Genomic DNA, 24,937 nt, shown 5'->3' with positions numbered 1-24,937 from the left:
TAAAAATTAATGAAAAAATTAAAATGGGGTGGCTTCATAGATGGCTCAGTTTTAAGAATGGGTACTGTTCTTACAGAGGACCTGAGTTCATTTCCCAGCACCTCTGTTGGGCAGCTCACAACTGCTTGTTACTCCAACTCCAGGGGACTCCCACATCTTCTGGTCTCCACGGGCACCTGCATGCAAGTGCACATGCACGTACATACATACATGTAGATAAAATAATTATTAAAAGAAATTAAAATGAGCCAGGTGTGGTGGCACACGCCTTTAATCCCAGCACTCTGAAGGCAGAGACAGGTGGATCTCTGTGAGTTCAAGGCCAACCTGGTCTACATAGTAAGTTTCAGGCCAACTGGAGGACCCTGCCTCAAAAAAAACAAAAAAAAAAAAAAAATGGGAGCTGAGCTGTAATGTCCTTACTCATAGGTTGAAATGGACATGAAATAGTATATGTGATCTGTTTATTAATCTCTCACAAGTTAGCATTAAATCTATTTAGTCTAAATTTTAGATTTTTTTTTTTTTTTTGAGATAGGGCCTCATGTATCTCAGGCTAGCCTCAAACTTACTATGTGGCTGAGGTTGACCTTGAACGTCTGCCTCCATGTCTCCAGTGCTGGGATTACAGGTGTGCTCTACCAGCTGCACCGTGCCTGGTTTATACAGTGCTGGGCATCAAACCAGGGCCTTGTACATGCTACGCAAGTACTCTACCACCTGAGCTACAGCCCCAGTCCCTAAACGGGTTTTTTTTTTTTTTTTTTTGTCTTTTTAAAAATATTTTACTTTTTATTTTATGTGTGTGAGTGTATTGCCTGCATGCATGTAAGTGCACCTGTGTCATGCAGTGCCCACAGAGGTCAGAAGAGGGCATTGGATTCCCCTGAAACTGGAGTTACAGTTGTTAGCCACCATGTGGGTGCTGGAAATTGAACCTGGGTCTTCTGCAAGAGCAGCCAGTACTCTTCAATGCTGAACCATCTCTCCAGCCTTTTATTTGTCTTTTTGAGACAGTTTCTCAGCAGCGTCAGCTGGCCTGGAACTCACTATGTGGACCAGGCTGGCCTCAGTCTCACAAAGATCTGCCTGCCTCTGCCTCCCGAGTACTGGGATTAAAGGTGTGTACCACCACACTTGGCCCTTAAACTTTAGTTTTTACTTACTTAGAAAACTAAAAAATTTTAAGCATATTTCATGAGCTACACTACAAAATTTCATGTATGATCTATAGTGAATGAGCTTTTAAAAAAATTAATTTTTTTATTTGTGTGTGTGTGCACTTTAGTATTTTGCCTCCATGTATGTAAGTGCACCTGTGTTGCACAATGCCTGCAGAGTTCACAAGAGGGTGTCACATCCCCTGAAACTAGAGTTGATGTGCAGTTATTAACCACCATGTGGGTGCTGGGAACTAAACCTGGGTCCTCTGTAAGAGTGTCAGTGCTCTTAACCACTGAGCCATCTCTCCAACCCCAGGCTATCTTTTTTCTTTGTTTCTTGATTTTTGAGACAGGGTCTCACTATGTAGACCTGGCTGGCCTGGAACTTGCTGTGTAGACCAGACTGGCCTCAAACTCAGATCTGCCTGCCTCTGCCTCCAGAGTACTGGGATTAAAGGCATAAAGCCATGCCTGGCTGTAATGAGTGAACTTTTGAATATATTGACTTTTTTGTACTTCCAAAAATTATTTTCTGGGAGCTGCTGGAGAGATCACTCAGTGGTTAGGAGCACCGCTGCTTTCAGAGGACTAGGTTCAATTCCCAACACTCACATAGCAACTAACAACTGTCCATAACTCCAGTTCCAGGGAATCTGGTGCCATCATCTCACTTCCATGGTGTTACATGTCATGGGTGCACTTACATACATGCAGGCAAAATACTCATACACACACACACAAAAAATATATATATAAATAAATAAATAAAAATGTATTTTCTGTGTTTGGCTATGGGCTTGGACCTTCTGGATGATACAGAGCACTAAAGAAGCTAACAAAAAGCGAAAAGGCCTTGAAAGTCTTAAGTTGAGACAGTTCTGTTCTTACCTGTGTTGTTTTCTTCTTTGGGTTGAACCATACTTTCACTTTAGGAACAGCAGATTCTGTGGTTCAGTGACTGAGGTACACTGCTGGAGAACCTGCTGCTGGCCAGGGCCAGCGAGGGCAGGACTAGTAGGCAGATGGCGCAGAGAAGGATGAAGCCGGAAGCCAGAGGCTTGTGCACAGTGTATGCACTAACTGGGAGAGATGGCAATGGTATGAATTTGAGGATGGACAGAAAGAAAGCAGCTCGCAGGACATTTGGGAAGAGCAGACTGTTGGAATAGGTACTGAGAAAGGCTGTGAGGCCAAGGTGGCTCATCTCTGCCCTGTGCCAGTCACTCCCTGATCCACTTCACAAGGAGCTTGTTGTCCCCCCTGAGTCCCTCAGAAGTCCTGCAGGCTGACCCCCAGATGTTGTTCTCCACACTTGAGTTTAGTTGACAGTCTGAAAAGTGATCTCAGATCCTACCCTGATAAACGAGGTGGCCGAGACAGGCATGTCAGGACTGTGCTGTACACACAGCGGTGAGACCAGGCCCACAGGCAGGACAGGATCCAGAAGTGGTGTTTGCAGGCTCTGCCTCCTGTCCTTAATTTTTTTCTGTACTAGGAGATAAAAAGTAGAGAAGTTCTTTGAAAAATTTCTAGAAGGAACCTGTTTTATAAGCAGCAATTTCTTTGATAAATGTCATGGCATTTTAAGAATATTTGGAAAAATGAGTAAAAAAATCTGTAGTGTAAGTTTTTAAATTCAAAAGTAATTGCCTTCAGATGAACATCGTCGGTCGCATTGCACTGATTGCTCTGTATTGCTCACAGGTAAAATGCTACCAGGTGAAGATAATACACAGTATATCCTATTGATTTACTGTCAGTGAAATAATGAAATCAAAATTAGCCAATCATTTTCTAGTAAGGATATCAAATATTGATGGCTTGTATGCTTTCGTCCCCCTCTGTAAACTATCCTAGTCATTTTCATTTGAAAAGGAATGGTTTTCAGTATTGTAAATGTTAGTCACCTAGGTATATGTTGATTCATTTAGTTATAAAATTGTAGCCAGTGACTTTGGGGGCCACAAAGCAACCCTTGGCAGTAAGTCAGTAGATGATCTCTGTAGAGCACTCTTAGCAATGTAGAGTATCAGGTTCTGGGAATAGCAAGAGGTAACACTGAGTGAGAAAGCAAACAGTAGTTAGAACAATGCTGTGAATGTTCTTCTTTTGGGATTTTAGGTTTAAATTTGTGCCATCTCCAAAGGGTTGAGGTCACCAAGCATTGATGGTGGACTCAGCTACAGGCCGACTGACTGAGGGTTTTCTTTTATTTAGTTACTGTCTTTGTTTTAACCAGTTGAACAACTTTCCTGATTCTTAAGATTTGGAATTAACTAGTAAATAAGAGCAGTTTAGCCAACTGTTTTGTGTAGCTGCTGTTAATAGTTGTTTAAACAGAAAGTGATACATAATCCTTCCTAGCCTAGAGAGTAAGGGCTCTGACCCTGAGGTAGACGGGTTCACCTTGGCACATGCTTGCTTTCTCCTGACATGGGTATACACTCAGGGTATACTTAAAAACCACTGGGAGCAGCTTTATCTCATTATTAATAATACTTTTAGCTGGACAAGGTAGTCCTTGCTTTTAATGCCAGCACTAGGCAGGAGAGGCAGGTAATCCCTGTGAGATTGAGGCCAGCCTAGTCTAAGTAGCAAGTCCTAGGCCTGCTGGGACTACAGAGAGACTGTCTAAAAAAAAACCAATTACCCCCCCCCAAAAAAAACCCCCGGTAATATATGTATTTGCTCCCCTAGCTTTTGTTGTTTGTTTATGGAAATGCGTGCGTAGATCATAAGTGTTCTGGATAGTAAAATTTGACCACTGTGTATGTGTGTTGTCACTACCTAAAATAAGAAACAGAACATGTCTCTTAGGCAGCTCCATCTTCTTCTCCCTTGCTAATTATTCTCTCTCTGTGACCACTGTTGATTTTTTTTTTTAATTTTATGTGTGTGAGTGTGTTGCCTGCATGTAAGTGTGTAAGTCCACCTGTGTTGTGCAGTGTCCATGGAGGACAAAAGAATGCATCAGATCCCATGAAACTGGAGTTATGGACAGTTGTTAGCTACCATGTGGGTGCTGGGATTTGAACCTGGGTTTTCTACAAGAGCAGCCAGTATTCTTAGCCGCTGAGCTATCTTTCCAGCCCCACCCCCCACTGTTGATTTTTATTGTCAGAGAATAGTTTTTCTACTCTAGACATTCTCATACTCAAACATGTAACAGAATGCACTTTTTTTTTTTTCCTTTGGTGTTTTTGAGACAGGGTCTCCCTGTAGCCCCAGCTGACCTGAACTCACTATGTAGACCAGGCTGGCCTTGAACTCACAGTGATCTGCCTGCCTCTGCCTCCCAAGTGCTGGGACTAAAGGCATGCGCCACCACGCCCAGAGTGGGCCAGAATGCACATTTTTTATCTGCCTTCTTATACTTAATAATTTTGAAATTCATGTAAAATAGCCAGTATTAGATTTAATTTTAGCTGTTTTGTTTGTTTCTCGTTTGTAATCTTTTTCTTTCCTAAGAAATTTCAAATTTATTATTGCTGTCATGGTATGTCTTCTTTGTAATTAGTCTGTGTCTCTAAAAAGTACATTTTCCCAGTAACTCCAGTGTTGTAGTTATGTGTAAATTACAAGCAATTCCTTAATAGCATAATGGGTAGTGATAGCAAGAACTGAGACTCTTCCTCACAATTGCCTTATACTCTTTGGCCACTTCATAGGAGCAGAAAAAAGCAGCATCAGAAAAGAAGGCGGTGATGGCTGCTCTGACGAAAGGCCAGGATGAGAGTGCTCAGAAGACCAAGGGGGTGGCTTCTCCCCCTGCAGCCAACGCGTCAAAGAGGAAGCTTCCAGTTGGTGCTTGTGTGTCTTCTGTACATGTTGACTATGAGTCCTTTGAAGTTGGCACAGGACAGGTATGCTCATGCATGGCTAGGGCTGCATATTACGTTGGCAGTGCACATCATCTTTTTTTTTTTTTTTTTGGTCTTTTTGAGACAGGGTCTCCTTGTAGCCCCAGCTGTCCTGGAACTCACTATGTAGACCAGGCTGGCCTCGAACTCACAGAGATCCTTCTGCCTCTGCCTCTGCCTCCCAAGTGCTGGGATTAAAGGCGTGTGCCACCATGCTCCACCGCATTGCACATCTTTACCATTCAGGTTGGCTTACATTTTGAAATGTTTATGTAATATACATTTGTAGCTGTCCAGAGAAAAGTGATTTTCTCTTATTGAAAATTTTGTGCTTCTTCAGTCATGTTGAGACGACAAGATTGCCATGTACCAAGCCTGCCCTCTGACTTTAATTATCTTTTAGTCTTCACCACTTAGGATTTTATAGCGTTCATCTCATAACAGAAAGGCTATAGTTAGAAAATTATGTTCAGAATCTGCACATCTCTATGTGAGAAATTGAGTGTTCACTCAGTTTATGCTTTCTGCTATTCACAGTTCTTGTTTTGGGGAAAAACTGTGTAAATGAACAAGGAGTTGGTAATGCTGCACTCGAGATACATACTTCAGTGTACTTGCATTTCAGTGGTTTGAGGTACTGAACCCTTCGGACAGTGTTGCGCAGTATCTATGCAGTTATACACATAGGGACCCGGCACCATAAGAAAATTCACAAAAGCACAGCGTGGAACTTGGTGTTGGATCTCTCCTCTTCATGTTCTGAGCCCAATTCCTTACTAAACATTGCTGCAATTTTTAGGGCTGGGGAGATAGCTTAGCGGGAACAGTCCTTGCTAGGCAAGCATGAGGGCCTGATTCAGATCTCTAGAACCTAGGTAAAGCTGGGCCTAGGTAAGCACATGTCTAGAGTTCCCATTCTCCCAAGGGGAGCTGGGAAGTGGAGACAGAATCCCTGGAAGCTCGAAGGCCAGCTGGCTCAGAATATGCAGAAGCAACCAATAAACAAGGTGGAGGTGAGACCAGACATCCAAGGACCCAAGGTTGTCCCCTGACCTCCGCTTGCATACTGTGGCATGTACATGCCTACACTCAAACACATACACGTACATACACAGATTGTATTTTTAAAATGTTTTTCATTATCACACTTAGGTATTAGTTTTGTGTTTGTATGTGAGTGCATGTACACACACCATGCCACCCATATGGAGGCCAGGACAACTCTAGGAGTCGGTTCTCTCCTACTGTTTGTGACCTGGGGTTCAACTCAGGTGTCTTCAGGCTTGGAGGCAAAGCACCTTTATCCACTGAGCCATCTCGCTGGACCAACATTGTATTGCTAAAGTGTCTTTCTTTTTCAAACATGAGCAAGATAGAACAAATACCAACAAATAAAGGCAGGCACTTCCTTTCCTCCCTGTGAAGGCTGACGGCATAGAGGGGCTCGGAGCTCTCAGACACTCACAGCATACCTCCCACTCTGTGAAACTGGGAAATATGAACTTAGTCCTTTAGGTCCAGTAAGGAACATTCAAGGAGTGCGTTTACTTGATTCTGGATACAGGTTAATTGATTTAACCCAGGTCGTGTGCTACATCCATGGTTGGTGGGCTGAGTCAGTAGACCTAGTCGTTGTAAGGTGGTTGGGCATTGCAAAGCCACGGTGTACATTGTTCATTGCTGGAAAACCTTGTAAGCACATAGCAGACCAGGCTGGCCTTGATCTCACAAGATCCACCTGCCTCTGCTTCCTGAGTGCTGGGACTAAAGGTGTGTGCTGCCACATCAACATTTCATAACCATGGCAGCAGCAAAAGAGGTTAAGAAACAGGTGTAGATACAGACTCAGGCAGGAGGACCAAGGGTTCCGCAATTTTAGTCGCATGCATAGCCACAGTTAATACAGTACTTCCATGCTACATTTATTATATTAGACAGTAAAGGTAGACCCAAGGGGGTCTAACAGACTGAATTTTTTTTTTTTTTTTTTTTTTTTTTTTTTTTGTCTTTTTGAGACAGGATCTCCCTGTAGCCCCAGCTGGCCTGGAACTCACTATTATAGACCATGCTGGCCTTGAACTCACAGAGATCCACCTGCCTCTGCCTCTTCAGTGCTGAGACACCACAGCACCACAGACTATGACTGTTTTAAAGAGAAAATTATTTAATCTTTCTATGCTCACAACAGCTGTCCCTCAGGGCCAGCATCTTTATTTAAATACTCATAAGCCAGGGCAGTTTGAAGAACATTTGAAAGTTCAGAGGGATTTTGTGTATGTGACTGTGGATAGATCATCTTTTATTGCTGTATGCTTCTTTCTAGGTTTCTGTTGCTTACAACTCACTAGACTTTGAACCAGAAATTTTCTTTGCCTTGGGATCTCCCATCGGCATGTTTCTCACTATTCGGGGTGTGGACAGGATCGCTGAGAACTACCGGCTTCCTACGTGCAAAGGGTTCTTCAATATTTATCACCCGGTGTGTGGCTTGAATTTACTTGCTTTCTACTTAAAGATGAAAGCTCTGCCCTCCTTATCCAGATAGATTCTCAGATTATTACTACTTGAGAATTAGTATCAGTCATGATTTTGCAAGGCTCAGCTGTCTGTCTTTTTTCAGTAAACTTTTCTACCAGAAAGCTTTTCCTCAAAGGAAAAAATGTGTTTATTGCTTTGCTTGCAAAATAATTCTACCTACAAATTGGAAAATCTTATAATTGGTGGGGGGCGGATCAGGAGGGGCGGAGATGAAGTAAATATAGTACTCATGCATGAATTTCTCAAATTTTTAATTACAAATTTTAGAAAAGAAAGAAAACCTTGTAATTGTTGGTTTCTGAGTAAGATTTTGGGGGGAAAAAGTCATATTCTCTGGTCTATCAGCCATTTTCTTTTTTCTTTTCTTTTAAAACTTAAAAAAAATAATTTATTATTTTTATTTTATGTGTATGCATGTTGCCTGCATGTAGGTAAGTGCACCCATGTCGTGCAATGCCCGCTGAGGTCAGAAGAGGCTTTTGGATCCCCTGGGACTGGAGTTATAGACAGTTCTTAGCTGCCATGTGGGTGTTGGGATTTGAACCCGGGTCTTTTGCAAGAACAACCAGTGTTCTTAACCGATGAGCCATCTCTCCAGCCCCCACAGTTAGCTATTTTCTTACCCAACTGTGACTTATAACTCAAAAACTTTCATGAATTTCCAATTTTCCTCTTTGCAGCTTGATCCGGTGGCATATAGATTAGAACCTATGATTGTTCCAGATTTGGACCTAAAAGCAGTTCTCATTCCACATCACAAAGGCAGGAAAAGACTTCATTTAGGTAAGAAACAAATGTTGTGTCATCTTTTTCCAGAGCCAGGTGTGGTAGCTCACACCTGTAATCCCAGCGCTTGAGAGAGGGACGCAGGAGGATTAGAAGTTTAAGGCCATGTACCACTACCAAGTGAGTATAGGCCAGTCTGGGCTACATGACACCCTGTCTCAGCAAAACACAACAAGCTAACAAAATTCAAAATGCTCTTTCTTGTGATACTGAAATGTATCATGATTTGTAAAAGTTTCAAAAAGTATTTATTACTGTGTATGACGTTTGTGTTTGAGTGTGGGCACATATGTACCACTGTGCACATGTGGAGATCAGCAGACAGCTTTGAGGATTCAGTTCTCTCCTATTGTGGGTCCCAGGTCAAGCTTAGGTCATCAGACTTGTGCAGCAAGTACTTTTGATACCCACTCAGCCATCTTTCTGGTCTGAATTTTGAGTTTTACCCCTAAATTGTTTTTGACAGAATTAACACTACTGAAGTGTCTGCTTTGTTCAGACTTCTTCCTAAGGATTCGGAGGTACTATAAAGAAGTTATGAAGGAGTTCTTGCTCTTTGATGGAATTGTACTTGTTGAGATAGGTATGGAGGCAAGTTGATGATACACTAGTAAGACTCCAGTTAGATTTTTGATGGTTTGTCATTTTTGGAATGAAGAAGACTAACATTTAAACTTTTTTTTTTTTTAATAGCAATACACAAATAATAAGTAAAAAATGAAAAAACCTTAACTCTTAAGAGTTAAAATGAGAAATTTGATAAATCACAAACTTTGAATTCACATATGATTGTTAAACAAGCATACACGTAATAAAGGGATAGGATTTCTTTCTTTCTAAATGAGAAGTTTAGTTTGTGGTCATACCAGAATCTTTTTAAAAAAGTCTCGTGTGTATGTGTGTGTGTGTGTGTGTGTGTGTGTGTATGTGTGTGCGCGTGCGTGCACATGTGTGTGTGTGTGCATTTTGTATGAATGGAGGTGTGTGCCACAGTGGAGGTCAGAAGACAATCAGGTGTCTGTCCTTGCCTTCAGCCTTGTTTGAGACATGGTCTCTTGTTTTTTTCTGCTGCATATGCCAAACAAGTGGTCCACAAGCTGCCAGGGATTATCCTGTCTCCACCTTCCATGTCCCTCATAGGGGCTCTGAGACTAGACTCATGCTACCCTGCCTGGCTTTGTGTGGGTTCAAAGTAAGGTCTTCAAGCTTGCATAGCAAGTGCTTTACCCGCTGAGCTATCACCCCAGCTCCTTTATCAGATTAAAAAAAAAAATTAGATGTTTTGTGTATGTGCACACTAGTGTGCTTTGGCATGTGTGTGGAGGTCAGAGGATAATTTCCTTCCTTCCTTCCTTCCTTCCTTCCTTCCTTCCTACCGTCCTTCCTTCCTTCCTTCCTTCCTTTTTTTATGTGTATGAGTGTATTGCCTGCCTGTGTGTAAGTGTACCTGTGTCATTCAGTATCCATGGAGGATAGAAGAGGGTGTCGGGTCCCCTGGAACTGGAGTTTGGACAGTTGTTAGCCATTATGTGGGTGTGGGATTTGAACCTGGGTCTCCTGCAAGAACAATCAGTGCTCTTAACCAATGAATCTCATCTCTCCAGCCCCCAAGAGGATAATTTTCAAGAGTCTTCTCTTCTACTTGTGGGTTGTTAGGCTCAAACTCAGCCTACCAGGCTTGGCAACAAGTGCCTTTTTACCCATTAATCTATCTCATCAACCCAGTAGCTTAAATTCTCCAAATCATCTCATTTTCACAAATTAGAAAAGCACTGACTTTTTAAGTCCGTAGGCCTATTTAAAAAGTTTCTAGTAGAAAGTGTATAAATATGCTAGCTGGTTGGCTGGGCGTGGTGGCGCATGCCTTTAGTCCCAGCACTCAGGAGGCAGAGGCAGGCGGATCTCTGTGAGTTCCAGGCCAGCCTGGTCTACATAGTGAGTTCCAGGACCGCTGGGGCTACAGGGAGACCCTGCCTCAAAAAGACAAAAGAAAAAAAAAATGTTAGCTGGGTGTTGTGACTTATACCTTTACTCCCAGCACTCAGGAGGCAGAGGCAGGTGGATCTCTGTGAGTTGAAGGTAAACCTGGTGTAATAGCAAGTTCCAGGCCACGTAGGGCTATATAATGAGATCCTGTCTCAAAAAAACAAAAGAAAAGTATTATGTATATGAATATGCTTATATTGTTTTGATATTTGAACTTCTTTTTGAGAAGAAATTTGTAGATTTGAGATGGATCAAGTTGTTAAAAAGAGCTGGTTTTGTCATTGTGCAGATCTCATTTTATTTATTTATTTATTTATTTATTATTTATTTATTTATTTGTGTTTTTGAGACAGGGTCTCCCTGTAGCCCCAGTTGTCCTGGAACTCACTATGTAGACCAGGCTGGCCTTGAACTCACAGAGATCTGCCTGCCTCTGCTACCCGAGAGTTTGAGACTAAAGGTGAGGGCCACCACACCCGGCTTTTGTGCAGATCTTGTTCGACTACCATACTGTGCAGTTCATTGTTGCAGCTCACCTATGATGTACAGAACACATTAACTAGTAGCAGGTGTCTTGTCCCTCTGGTTCTTACATTCTTTCCACCTTGTCTTCCTCAGTATTCCATGAGCCTTAGGTATAGAGGTTGAGTTGTAGTTGTGTTGCTTAGGACTAGGCAGCTCATAGACACTTATTGTCTGCATTTGACCAATTGGGGAACTTTGTAACAGTCTCCGTCATTTGCAAAAAGAAGCTTCTTTGATGAGTGATGAGAGGTACACTTGTCTGTCAATATAAAGGTACATATTTAGAATATAGTAAGAAATTATTTTGATCTGGGGAAGAGACAGAAGTAGGTTCTTCTCTATGGTCTGTGACCTCTCCAGTCATGTGTGCTTGGCTGTTTACAGTACTGTGCATGCATTCTCTCCCATTGAGCGGGCCTTAAGTCCAATTAGACAGCTGTTGATTACCCCCAAGATAAAAGTGACACTGCTGCGCCAATAGAGGTGATATGCGGGGCCAGTCTGTGATTTGCAGGCTTTTTAGCTGGGGAGGATCATTGATTCTTTTTCTCCTTTGGCAGCTTGCATAGTATCTTCTGATACCATGGGAGGCTTCCAGGTTAGTTCCAGCTCCATTGCTCCAAGTCCTGTGTGTCCGAAGTATGTAGTGACTTCAGCAATAGGGCCTTACCTTCAAGTTCTGGGAGGCAATCAAGGGCTGTGGCAATAGCCCGTGTTATTTGGGGAGTCTTTTGGACTATCCTGACTATTATTTACTTTTTTGTTGCTGTGCCAAGACACCATGACCAAGGCAACTTATAGAAGGAAGAGCTTATTTGAGCTTATGTTTCCAGAGGGGTAAGACTCCATAATGATGGGGTAGACATGGCAGCAGAGGTGGCCCGAGCAGAAAGCATAATGATCACATCTTTAAGCAGGCACAGACGAGCAGAAAGCATAATGATCACATCTTTAAGCAGGCACAGGAAGCAGAGAGGGACTGGAAATCTGGCAAGGCTTAAGAATTCTCAAAGCCCACCCCCAGTGACATGCTTCCTCCAGCAAGCCCACACCTCCTAAAACCTCCCAAAACAGTGCCACCAACTGATGACAAAATGCCCAGATACTTGGAGCCTGTGGGGGACATTGTCATTCAAACTACCACGTGATCAATAACTTGAAGGAAGGGTTCCTCTTCAAGATGAAGAGCTACAGCAATCAATGTATATGAGGGAGGGAGAATTAGTTTTCTCCAGGGACTAGCTCCTTAAAAGGTTATCTGATCCCAAATGTGCAGTCCTAAAAACAGGTACACAACAACATTACTAAATGGACTGTGTGGTGTGTGTGTGTGTGTGTATTTATAAATGTATGTCTGTTTATGTAACAATAATAAAGAAGAGGACAAGAAATTGAGAGGGAGTGGGGGGCATGGGAGGAGTTGGAGGAAAACTGGGAGGGCTAGAAATAATGCAAAGACAACACTTCTTGGAAATAAAGAGTTAAAAAAAAGAATAAAGATAATAAATGCTTTCTGAAAAAAGAAAAGGAAAAAAGAGCTGAGTATGGTAATGCATGGTTGTCATTAACCTCAGTACTCCCCAGTGCTCAGAAGTCTGAAGAGTAGGATCACTGTAAATTTGAAGACAGCATGGTCTACAAGTAAGACACCTTCTCAACAAATAAATAGACAAGAAAACAAAAAGCCAAGTATGGTAGTGCATACCTATAATTTTAGCACTCAGAGACTGAGGATTACTCATTCAAGGCTGGTCCTACCTAATGAGACACTGTCTATAAAAACAACAAAAAACCCCAGCCAGGCATGGTGGCCCACAACTTTAATCCCAGCAGAGGCAGGTGGATCTCTGTGAGATTGAGGCCAGCCAAGTCTACTTAGTGAGTTCCAGACCAGATAGGACTATGGGGAGACCCTGCCTCAAAAATACCAGCCAAACAACAAAAAATTCCTAGCCCAACCCACATTGTACCTTTTTGAGTGTCCTCGGTTCCGAGATGCTCCCTCCATTTTGTAAGGGAGGAAGAAGAGATCCTAATTTTTTCAGGACATTAACTTTTAATTTCTGTGACACAGAATTCTAGTAGCTAATTAACTTAGTATGTCATCTTAATCTCTTTAGAGTTGAAAGAAAGTCTCTCTCGTATGGGATCTGACTTGAAGCAGGGCTTTATTAGCTCTCTGAAAAGTGCTTGGCAGACGCTTAATGAGTTTGCACGGGCTCACACCTCTTCAACTCAGTTACAGGAAGAACTGGAGAAGGTGGCCAATCAAATCAAAGAGGAGGAAGAGAAGCAAGTCGTTGAAGGTAAATTGGACACTTGAGTCATTTTCCAGTACAAAAGATGCTGAAGAGCATAATATTTGTAAATTATTGGATAACACTTTCTTTCTAGATTTTTTTTGTCAAATAAGCTCCTCCTATAAAGAGACTGTCATGATAACTGTAGTGTCAGGGGCATACATTAAAATCGCCGTCATCTTTTGTTAATATGTTTTTAAGCTGATAGTTCCTGAGCTTTTTCTATGTGATTTAAAAAGTTTATTTAGATTCTTAAAGCCAGGATGGAATGCCATTTGAGAGCTCAGTTTGTATTCAGGCTTTGTAAAGACTCTTAAGAAATTACCATCCTGATACTGGTTTAACTGTGTACTTAAGAGACTCCATATGTACTGTCAGGTGGGTTGTGCTTTTTGACTTTCAGATTCTAATTCTGTTTCCTTTCTTTCTGCAATGCTGTCTCATCCCTTATCTTCACAACTTCTGTCAGCCGTTGGCTCTCCCTCCTCTCTCTGGGGAACCAGCCCCTCTTCCCCATTCTTTGGAGGAGTGGGGAGTGAGCCTGGTAGCTCCCCAGTTGCTACGTGTGTCAAGCGATATTCCCATTGAGCCCAGAGAGTCAGCTAAAATCAGAGGATAATGATTAAGTGATTGACTTTGATATTGAAATGGTTTAAATTCTAGCAGAAAAGATTGTTGAAAGTCCAGATTTTTCCAAGGATGAGGACTACTTAGGAAAGGTTGGAATGTTAAACGGAGGCCGCCGAATTGATTATGTTCTTCAAGAGAAGCCAATAGAGAGTTTTAATGAGTATCTTTTCGCTCTTCAGAGTCACTTGTGCTATTGGTAAGTATTCTTTATTTTTCTACCTGGGTGGCTTTTAACTGGATAGACAACATTTTAATTTTAGTGAGGTTCTTTTACTGATTAATTGTTTGTGATGGCTTAATATATTCAAAATAATTGAACTCATATGTTTAAAAGCATTTTTCCTCTTTAAGGTTTTGTTTTGTTTTAAGTTCAAAATGGAGATATTAAGGAAGGGAATTGGTTAGCACTCTACATTTCTGACTTAACAGTCTTTCTCCATCTACATAGAATTTGCGTTATCCACCAGGTGGCAGTATGTCATCTGCCTTTGACCAGAGACCATTGGCACCTGCATACTTTTTTTTTTTGTAAAGACAGGGTCTCCCTGTAGCCATGACTGGCCTGGAATTTGTTGTGTAAACCAGGCTGGCCTCACAGAGATCTACCCACCTGCCTCTGCCTCCCAAGTGCTTGGGATTAAAGGCGTGCAGCACCACACCCAGCATTTGTACACTGTTTTTGAAGGACATAATATGGTACATGGTGGATGTGGTAGAGACTTGGAAGAGCCATTCTTCCATAAGCCCCCATCACCAAGAAGAGCTGCGGCATGACTGTTTTGAGCTGTTTGATGTCTGTACAACTTCTAAAGACTTCTCTACTCCATGGCTTTGCCATCCTTTGCCCTTCTCAGATAGGGTTGAATAGAGCAGCATGTGTGACACTTAGCACCTTTGTACATAGGTGCTAACATTTACTAATTCTTTCTTAAGTAAGTATGATTTTCTTTTTGACAGGGAATCTGAAGATACTGCCCTCTTGTTACTTAAAGAAATTTATCGAACAATGAACATTAGTCCAGAGCAGCCCCAGCATTGATCAGACTTCCATTTTACTGTGTGAGTTAATTCTCATGTTTAGATTCTGAAGTCTTTTGTATGAAGTGATTCTTTGGTTTTTTTTTGTTTTTGTTCTTGTTTTTATTTTATGTGTATGAGTATATTGCCTGCGTGTATGTCTGTGCACCACATGCCATGCCCATGGAAGTCAGAAGAGGGTGTTGGATCCCCTGGAACTGGAGTTATGGACAGTTGTTAGCCACCATGTGGGTGCTGGGACTCAAACCCAGGTCCTCTGCAAAAGCAGCTAGTGCTCTTAACCGCTGAGCCATCTCTCAAGCCCCCTTTGTTAATTTTGTTTTTGCTGTTATTGTTTAAATTCAGAATAGAGATGATAAGGAAAGAAATGGTTTGCAACATGCATGCCTGAGTTATTTTAATCTTTCTAGACCCAGGAGTGGTAGTACATGTCTGACTTGGGAGTCTGAGGCGGGAGGAGGTTAAGTCTGAGACTAGCCTGGACAATGTAATGAGAGCCTTTCTAAATAAATAAAGTAAAAAAAATCTTATCCCCAAATCTATGTAGAATTAGGGTTTTCTTATTTTCAGTTTCTTTTAAAAATAGATTCCCAGCTTAGCAGTTAGGAGTTCCTTTGTCTGTAGGGCCCAGAATCCTGTTCATTCCTCAAGTAGAGATTTATTTCCTGTCTGTAACAGGAAGGGTCCTCTGTTGAATGATGCCCTCAGGTACTCGAACTGTTGCCATCTTCTAGTGTTTGTTCTCTTTCTTTTTGTTTTTTTAATATTATTTTTATTTTATGTGTATGCATGTATTGCCTGCATGTAGGTAAGTGCACCTATGTGGTGCAATGCCCGTGGAGAACAGAAGAGGCTGTTGGATCCCCTGAAACTGGAGTTACGGACAGTTGTTAACTGCCATGTGGGTGCTGGGATTTGAACCCGGGTGTTCTGCAAGAACAACCAGTGTTCTTAACCACTGAGACATCTCTTCAACCCCCATTGTTTGTTCTTACTGCTGACAGCTGTGTCCTGTACTTCCAAACACCATGTCTGCATTCATGGCATGAGTGTGTGGGAATCCCAACCCTTGAGTAGTTGAGGCAGAATGATTGTGAATTTAGGGGTATCCTGGCCTTGTCTCCAGAAACAAAAATGACAACAGCAGCAAAAAGCGAAAGGCATTCCATTGACTGAGGCCTGTGTTCTATGTCCCATACTCAGCCCCTGGTCTGTATGAAGATTGTAAAGGTGATACTTTAAATGTTTTTAATCTGATTAGAGGGAAGGAATAGAGAAGGGGGCTAGGTCTTTGATGAGTGGTCCAATCTGCAAGTCAGCCATGCGCTGTTCTTTTCACTGTCCTTAGATACAGGTTAACTTGTTTTCTTCATTAGATTATGCATTGCTTTAAAAATTAGGAACCAGGTGTGTAGTCTCAGCACTTGGGAGAGGCTGAGGCAGAAGGATCGCCGTGAGTTCAAGGTTACCCTAGGTCTGGAGGCTATGGCTCATTTGGTAGCATGCTTGTAGCGTACATGAAGCCCTGGCTCTGATCCCTGTCACCACACAAAAACCAAGTGTTGTGGCTCATGCCTGTCATCTCAGTGCCCAGGAGGTGGTGATCAGGATGATCGAGAAGCTCAAGGTTATCCACAGCTGCACAGCAGGCTGGAGGCCAGCTTGGGCTACAGGAGACCCTCTCTCAGAAAAACAAACAAGCAAACTTTCCCTCCCCTACCCCCAAAACAAACAAACCATAGTTAAGTTCCAGGTCGGCCTGGACTATAAAGTGAGATCCGGTCTCAAAAATCGAAATTAAAACTGAAGTACGCTATACTACACTAACCTAAAGCAAACCAAACCAAACCAAAAGATTTGAAAAGAAAATGGGTAGCATGGTTTTTATTTTATTTATTTATTTATTTGTTTGTTTGTTTGTTTATTTTTTGGTCTTTTTGAAACAGGGTCTCCCTGTAGCCCCAGGTGGCCTGGAATTCACTCTATATACCAAGCTGGTCTTGACCTCACAGAGATCCACCTGCCTCTACCTCCCAAGTTCTGGGACTACAGGCATGCACCACCACTCCCGGCTTTGGTTTTGTTTTTTGAGGCAGGTTCTTGCTATGTAGCCGTGGCTGGCCTGGAACTTACTATGTAGACCAGACTGGTCTCAAACTCAGCAGTCCACTTGCTTCTGATTCCCAGGTGCTGGGATTAAGGGAGTGTGCCACCACACATTGGTAATGCAATGTTTAAATATTTATTATCTTTTATTTTATGTTTATGAATATATTGCCTGCATGTATGTAAGTGCACCCATGCCCTGCAATACCCATGGAGGTCAGAAAAGGGTAATACAATTTTTAAAAGTAAGAGAATTTAAAGCCTCTGAAGGAGTGAAACATAAAGTCCCAGCTCTAAATTATCCAAATCTTAAGTATGTCCTAGTACATTTTGGTTTTCTGATAGTGAATGGTAAGGTTCCCTTCAACCTCCTTCTCATTTTAAAGATAACCACTTTTAGTTGATTCACTTACAGAATTTTCTCTGTGCATATCAAGCAAAGAAATCTCATTATTGTTTTGCAACTGGGCTGCTTCAGCCAGTGTTCTATATTAGCATACATGGGTGTGTGTAGTTCATCTAAGATAGTATACCATTTTATCAGTTTCTATCAACTTTCTTTCTTTCCTTCCTTCCTTCCTTCCTTCCTTCCTTCCTTCCTTCCTTCCTTCCTTCCTTTCTTTCTTTCTTCTTCTTTTTCTTCCTTCCTCCCTCTTTTTTTTTTTTTTTGGTCTTTTTAAGACAGGGTCTCCCTGTTGCCCCAGCTGGCCTGGCATACTCTGTGTAGACCAGGCTGGCCTCGATCTCACAGAGATCCACCTGCCCCTGTCTCCTGAGTGCTGGGATTAAATGCATGCACCACCACACCTGGCTAGTTTCTACCATATCTTATAATACTAAAACAGACTGAACGTAGCATCAAAAGTAACCAAAGCCCAGATTTGCAATTTTAAAATAGTCTATCAGTCAGATACACTTTGCTGTGTACTAGATACCAGTTTTGTGCTGGAGATGAGTGATAAGCCAGCCTGTATCCTCACCTTCAAGGGATTTTCCATATTGGGCAGGGATTGGCAGGAAAGTTGTACTCTAGGACATAAGTACATGCCTGATATTGGTAGATTTGGTGGGAAGACAATATGGGAAGTGACCAGGGTGACTGACTGGGAGTTGTTTTCAGGGGAGACCTGGCTTGATGGGTGAGGAAGATGAATGTGTGAGGTGCTGAGGAAGAGGAAGAGACTGCAGAGGTCCCAAGAGAGGAGCCACCCTTTTGTGATGGAGGGTCAGAAAAGAGTGTGGCTGGAGGATAACAGAGGAGAAGAGTGAGTCAGAGAGGCAGGAGATTCTGATTACAAGGCACCAGTTCTAAGTGTCACAAAAATATGGAAGCTTTTAAGAAAAGGGATGACGTGATTTGGTTTCTACCTCAGAAAGCTTACATGTGTGCTGGGTAGAGGGTAGGCTGTTTGTGGGGCAAGGAAAGAGGGAAGGCAGAGCCACTGGTGACTTGGACTAGGGCTGTAGCAGAAGGGTGGTGAGAGGGGATGGAATTTGGATCTGCTGTGGAAGAAGAGCTGTTCATGACACTGATAAGTCTCTGTGGGGTGTAAAGGAGCGTGATGCCTGTGGGTTTGGATGTGAGCAGCTGGGTACATCCCTAGCAAGGCTCATGGAGGAAGTGGTGGGAAATCAGTAGTTCTATTTATCGAGTTAATAGTTGATATTGGTCTGAAAGTCGGAAGAAAGCTCAGAGCTAAAGATAAATTGAAAAAGGCATCAGCATGTACTTGCCATCTGAAACCACAGATGGACGAGATCACCTTGAAGGAGTGTGGAGGAGGAGGAGGAGGAGCCCCTGAAGTGATAGAAAAATTCCAAGATTTGAGCTCTCAGGGAAGCTGAGGGAGGATTGCTGCCAGCTGTGTCCAACCGTGTCAGCTGCTGTGGAGTTCAGGTAAGAGGAGGACCAAGAATTGGCCATTGGCTTCCTGGAGACATGGAGCATCGCTGGTGACCAAAGGCAAACCAGAACTGAAAGTGGTGGAGGAGGAGGAGCTTACTGATGGGTGACAGAAGTAAGGTGGCAGGTAATGGTTGGGATAGGAAGATGTTTGCCAGTGGGCATGATCTGATCCACTATTGAAGGGAAACTGGTAATACTGGAGTGAAAGGGAGCAGCCGTGGAATGGAGGTTACCTGAAAAGATGGGGTGTGTAACCAGAGTGCACTGGAGTTGAGCCTTAGAACAGAGCAAGGCAAATCTGTGGGTGCAGGTGTGCGTTGGTGGCGGGCGAGGGATGTTCTCTAGGGGGTTCAGCTTTCTTGGGGTGTATAGGAAGGTCACCAGCTGAGAGTGAGGTGGAGGACTTCGGGGAGAGCTGAGGAAAGAAGAGCAGATGGATGCCTCGGAGTGGGAGAGGAGTTTGCCAGCTGAGAGTGATTGTGTTATATTACAGGCTCGAATGCCCATTTGGTATTTTGACCCTAAATTTGAAGTTGAGTCCGCTTGGTACTGACTTCTTTGGCCATGTTCTGCTACTTGGGCAAGGTCTAGGATTAGCAGGGATTTGGGCTTACCAGGGGTAGGGCAGGTGAGACAGGAAGAGAATGACAAGACAGGTATGGAAGATGAGGGGAGCTGGTGGCAGGATGGGGATGCAGTGTCTCTGGAGTCGGGTGCTCGAGGCAGTAACCTGCTGGGCAGCTTCGGCAAAAGGTGGAGTGTGTAGAGTGGGGACTGCTGAGTGCACTTCGTCCTGTGACAGGGTCCATGGGAGCTGCCATACTTTGCTGAACAAATGCCTTATAGGCTTGGAAGCAGTTTTTGAAAATAGTCAGAAAATAATAGTGCCTCATTCTAAGACCTTAGAAAACACAGAAAAGAATAAGAAGTAGCAGAAATCACCTGCAGTTGTATCATCCCAAAATTTTGGAAGTTGATCCCTTTAAGCTCTTTAGTTTTTTGGGTTTTTTTTTTTTTTTTTCATCTTTTTGAGGCAGGGTCTCCCTGTAGTCCCAGCCGACTTCGAACTCGCTATGTAGACCAGATTGGCCTTGAACTCTCAAAGATCCTCCTACCTCTGTCTCTGGAGTGCTGGGATTAAAGGTGTGTGCCACCATCCGTGGCTACCAATTATGATTTTTAAGGATATTAACTTTTACTTTGCCATTTCTTTTTCCAGTTTGTTACTTGCATTTATTTTTGCTTAGGTTAGATGGAATGCAGGGAGCATGTCTAAAAGTAATTACTGCTTAGAGAGTTGCTTTCACTAGCTTTCGGGTCTTCTGTGTTTTTCATTTGACTCTAGAAGTGTGTGGTCTTGAGGAAGACTACACGTTCCCTAAATAGTTCATCATTTTACCTGCATCCTGTGTTGATGGATGCTCCCTTTTTGTCACTGGCTTGATACCTTCATCATTGGTTCAGTATTTGTTTTCTGGGTGTGCTGAACTCTTCTATCAATTTATCATAGTTTAAGTTTCATAGTTTCATAGTTTCGAGTTTAAGTCATATATTTTCTGTACTTTAGCCTCTAAGTTTGGAGTGCATCCTAACATCAGATGTTAGCTGGACAAAAGTTGAGTTCTGTCTTCTGCCAGCCACCGAGGGCATGGCCCACCAGGTCTTCTTAAGCTTAATGTCTCTGCTTGTGCGTTGTTGACCATGCTGGTAGTATGGCCTCAGAACACAAAATTTGCAGGAAGTGGCTGGGATATTGGGAAGATTTTCCCCTCTTCCCATTTTTGATGGAGGTGTGCAGGCTTCCCCAGCCCATCTGCATGCTTCTCCTTTTGCATCTTCATCGAGGCTGGAGCCATGGGCTGTGCCTATTTCATTTCTTGTGTCTCCTCCTATGTGACTACCTTTCCTGGAATATTTTCCTGGTATGTAGAACACTGATATGTCCTACTGTTACAGTAGTTACAGTTTTCTACTTTTTAGTACAGGCTCCTCAGGATATCAGAGCCTTGACTTACTGTTTCAAATTAATTTTGAAGTGGTTTAAGTTCCCCTGACTTTCTCTTCCTGCACAGAACAAACAGAACCCGAGCAGCGGCTGCCCTAGGATGAGACACTCAGCAGGACCTTTGTCTCCACACGATCTGTTCATTGGGACAGTTTCATTTTGTCTTAGATCTGTCTATAAAATTGAGCCTAGCATTTACGTTCCCAATACTGTACAAATACTGTAAAATAGTTAATTTAAAATATTACGTTTAGGTCATTCAAACACAGACCAGTTTTCCAGAATATACTGCTGCGTTGATGACCTTCAGTCCTTTTTAGAATTAGTCTAAGAGCATGAAATGAACATGGGGGACAATCAGCATGTTGCCCACTGCCATATTTTCTTTGTTAGGTCTGCCATGCCTTGACCTCACTGAGTGTCCTCTGGTGCACTCTTGCCCATTTGGAAGGCAAGTCTGAGGACTTGTGCTTGCAGGCCATGCTCTTCGGAGGCAGCTTACCATGTGCTTTAGTAACGAAGGGCATGTGACTGCAGCAGTGTGGGTTTGTGTCATTACTGTGTGTGAAGTTGACTGAGGAGTGTTTCTCTGGACTCTTGCCTTCACAGGAAGTCCCAGCATGAATTCCATCGCTGAGAGAATCCTGAGGCGGTTCCCTGGTTGCTCCTGTGGTGGATGACAGAAAAGCGGTTCGTCGACAGTTGCTAACATAGAATCCTCAGGTGTAGGGATTCATTTTTAAAAATGCACAGAACAGAAAGATACTGAAAAGAAACCAGTACTGTGTTTGGACAGTGTAGGTGAGAAGACGCAATACCAGAATGATGATAGAATGAAGCAGCGGAAATCGTCAGTCTCTTGAGCTGTGCAGTCATCAGTTAGTGTGGTCCTAAAGAAGAGATGCTCACACCACGCAGATGGTTATTTCTGTTTCTTAAAAAACTATTGTCAGCTATTAAATTTATATTTTCTTTTTATTAATGTAATATTTTCTTTTTAAGTATGGACTCCTTGAGAAACTATGCTAACATGATTTTTAAGACACTTCTGCTGTACTTTAAATGTGAATTGCTCTGAGCTGCCCTGATACAGGATTTTCCTGTTTGTGAAGAGGAAGTAGCCAGGGTCTCCTGTGTTCTGAGCTGGATCTGCGGCTTTGCACGGCCTATTGCCACTGCCGAGAGTCTAGTTGTAGAAGGAGTGGAGCTCTTTACCTCCCAGAAATCCTGCGATGGCCTCTCATGGCATGTCTACCCCCACTGAGAGCCAGAGCAGATGGCAGACTTTCATCTTGTCGCCCGAGGTAGCTAGCGGTGCCACCTGCTCATGGCTGAAGTCTAGTTAGTGTGAGAACCAAAGTAGGAGTTTTTATTCTTTGATTTGTTTTCATTTCACTTATACCAAAGTGTTTGAAAGGGTGAAATGTACTGCCTTGTAAAGCTACCTGCTGAGAAGACTACTGTGTAACATTTCACTTTGTTTCACTATAAGCTCAAGTTGTCTAGATATTTTCCTAATACTAAAACAGAAATGCTGATTTTCTTTTGTTGCATAATAGAAACATTTTATGTTTGCATAGTTCTCACAGAACGTGAAATTTTTTGAAAACAGCATATGATGCACATTTTTTTGTATGTAATTGGTATGAATAAAGTAATATCATTGGTTTTTTTAAAGCAGGAATTGGGTATTTCTCACATCTTCCTTGAAAGTGTTCCTGAGCTCAGTGTTTGTTCCTGTTTCATTGAGTGGCCTCTGTGCAGTTAATACATAACTTTAGCATTTGCTATCATTCGGAGAATCAGAGCAGTTAAGGTGTTAGAGCTTCCCTGTGACTCCAGACAGCACATCTCCAGCCATCTCAGTGGCAGCCGAGGAGGTGGCTGACCTGGGCTGGGGTAGGCTTTTCTTGACAACATTTGGCCTTCATTTCCCTATATCAGAGCAATTATTTTTCACTTAATTTTCATATAACTTCCAATACTGACAAAATAAAGAAAAATAGGGGTTATTGATGTATATTTTAATAAAACGTACTTTGCTTTTTCAACTTGTAACAAGTTTGGTTTGTATAATTCTGCCTGTGTCTTCTGAGTCTTGTGCAGAGAAGAGACTTCGGAGCAGGAGACGCATGCCGGCCGGGTGTCCCCATGTTGCCATTTTTTTGTTAGTAGTTGAGGAGCATAAAGTATCATTTTTTTGGTGACACTGCCTGTAGACAGACTTTTCTGTCACTATTCTCTCTCTCTTTCTCGTCCTTCCTCCCTGTCTTGCCTCCTCCCTCCCTCCCTTTCCTTCTGTCCCTCTCTGCCTCCCTCCTTCTTTCTCCCTTCTCTCCCCTCTCTCTCTTCTCTTTTCCTTGCCTCCTCCCTCCCTCCCTTTCCTTCTGTCCCTCTCTGCCTCCCTCCTTTCTCCCTTCTCTCCCCTCTCTCTCTTCTCTTTTCTCTTTTTTTCCTCCAAAGACAGGGTAGCAATTCAGACTGGCCTTGAACTTGCTGTGTACCTGTGAATGACTTTGAGCCTTTGATTCTCCTGCTCTCACTTCCAAGTTCTGGGATTACAGGCGTGTGCCACCATGCCTGGTGTATGCGGTGCAAGGCCTCGTGCATATGGACAAGCACTCTGCCAGCTGAGCTAAGACCCTAGCGCTGTCTTTTAAATGTTGGTTATTATAATTGTGCTCTAAATCTCTGTCATCATTAAATGATTTTTTTTTGTTTTTACATTTTGTATATGTATGTATGTATACACGTGTATATTTTTGTTTGTGCACTACACTTGCATATGGAAGTCAGAGGACAACTTGTGGGAATCAGTTCTCTCCTTCCACCATGTGGATCATCGGGCTTGGTAGCATGCACCTTTACCTGCTGAGCCATTTTCTTCCTTCCCAGGTTGATTTTGGTCAATGTTTTATTACAACAACAGAAACCAAACTAGGACCTGGTTCATGGGGCAGCATCAGGTGAACAAGGCTGCTGCTGTTCTGTCACTCCCTGGAGTAGAGCTGGAGCAGGCACTTGTGTTGTGCGGTGCCTGCTGTGTTTCAGGCACACTACCTGCTCAAACCCCTTCTTGTGATGTGTACAGAAGCCCCAATGGGGCAGGCAGTGTCTTCTAGAGGGGGAGCAGAAGCCCTCAGGAGCTGGCTGGGTGCTCTTGTAAATGCAGGCAGAAGAGAGGGTGCTTATAACTCAGAAATCAGAATGAACAATGCTCTGTGTAATCATGCCTTTTCAAGTACTTGCAAATTGCCTGTCTCATTTCTACAAACACCTAAGCAGTCAAAGCCCATTTCTTTGCAAAAACCTTTTCAAAAGATAACTTTGAAAGAAAAGGTTAGGAGTTACGGATTATAATTTGTTTTTGTTTTTGCCTGAATGCTTTTATTATGGAGTTTAAAATACTGTGTTAATGAGTGCTTTTTTTTTTCGGTCTTTTTGAGACAGGGTCTCCCTGTAGCCCCAGCTGTCCTGGAATTCACTATGTAGACCAGGCTGGCCTTGAACTCACAGAGATCCTCCTGCCTCTGCCTCCTGAGTGCGTCACCACGCCCAGCACGAGTGCTTTTTTATATTATGGAGTTTAAAATACTGTGTTAACAAAGGCCCTCAAATATTGTTCTAAACAGGATGCAACTATTTCTACAAATACCCTTTGAACTGGAAGGGATGAAAAAAATACTAGATGTTCTATGTATAGAATATAGTATATAGTATATAGGAAATAATCATAGTAGCCAAGTTATGGAACTAGCCTAGGTGGCCATCAGCAGATGAATAGATTAAATATAATATGTATACACCATGGAGTTTTATTTAGCCATAAAAACATTTTTATTTGCAGGAAAATGGATAGAACTGGGCACCATTATGCTAAGTGAAATGCATCAGACTTGAGACAGATATTGCATGTTTTTGTCTGAAGTTTTAAAAGCTGGGGGAGGGGCATCAGGTGCAGAGATGGCCCACTGGTTAAGGGAGTGTACATCTCTTGCAGAGAACCTAAGTTCAGTTCCTAGCACCCACATCTGGCAGCTTACAACCACCAGGGGATCTGACATCCTCTTCTGGCTTCTCCAGGCAATTTCACT

The 24,937-nt window shown here is 42.7% G+C and overlaps 1 protein-coding gene across 4 annotated transcripts in view; it reads left to right on the top strand.

Moving 5' to 3' along the window:
- Sec23ip (SEC23 interacting protein) overlaps window positions 1–22,901 on the top strand; it is a 55,925-nt gene extending 33,024 nt beyond the window's left edge. For 3 of the 4 annotated variants that reach the window (XM_008827296.3, XM_017796687.2, XM_008827294.3), the window contains exons 13-19: window positions 4,832–5,026; window positions 7,347–7,502; window positions 8,242–8,344; window positions 12,979–13,164; window positions 13,822–13,984; window positions 14,746–14,847; window positions 21,453–22,901. In XM_008827296.3, the coding sequence (XP_008825518.1) occupies window positions 4,832–5,026; window positions 7,347–7,502; window positions 8,242–8,344; window positions 12,979–13,164; window positions 13,822–13,984; window positions 14,746–14,827 (885 nt within the window). In that variant the 3' untranslated portion in view covers window positions 14,828–14,847; window positions 21,453–22,901. The remainder of the gene's footprint in view (window positions 1–4,831; window positions 5,027–7,346; window positions 7,503–8,241; window positions 8,345–12,978; window positions 13,165–13,821; window positions 13,985–14,745; window positions 14,848–21,452) is intronic. The other variant, XM_008827295.3, reaches the window with a different exon arrangement.
- The last annotated feature ends 2,036 nt before the right edge of the window (window positions 22,902–24,937 follow it).

This window comes from Nannospalax galili, unplaced genomic scaffold (genome assembly GCF_000622305.1).
Source record: "Nannospalax galili isolate Female #2095 unplaced genomic scaffold, S.galili_v1.0 scaffold31, whole genome shotgun sequence".
Classification (NCBI taxonomy): Eukaryota; Metazoa; Chordata; class Mammalia; order Rodentia; family Spalacidae; genus Nannospalax; species Nannospalax galili.
Note: the sequence above shows the minus strand (reverse complement) of the source record. Positions and strands in the feature narration are given on the sequence as shown.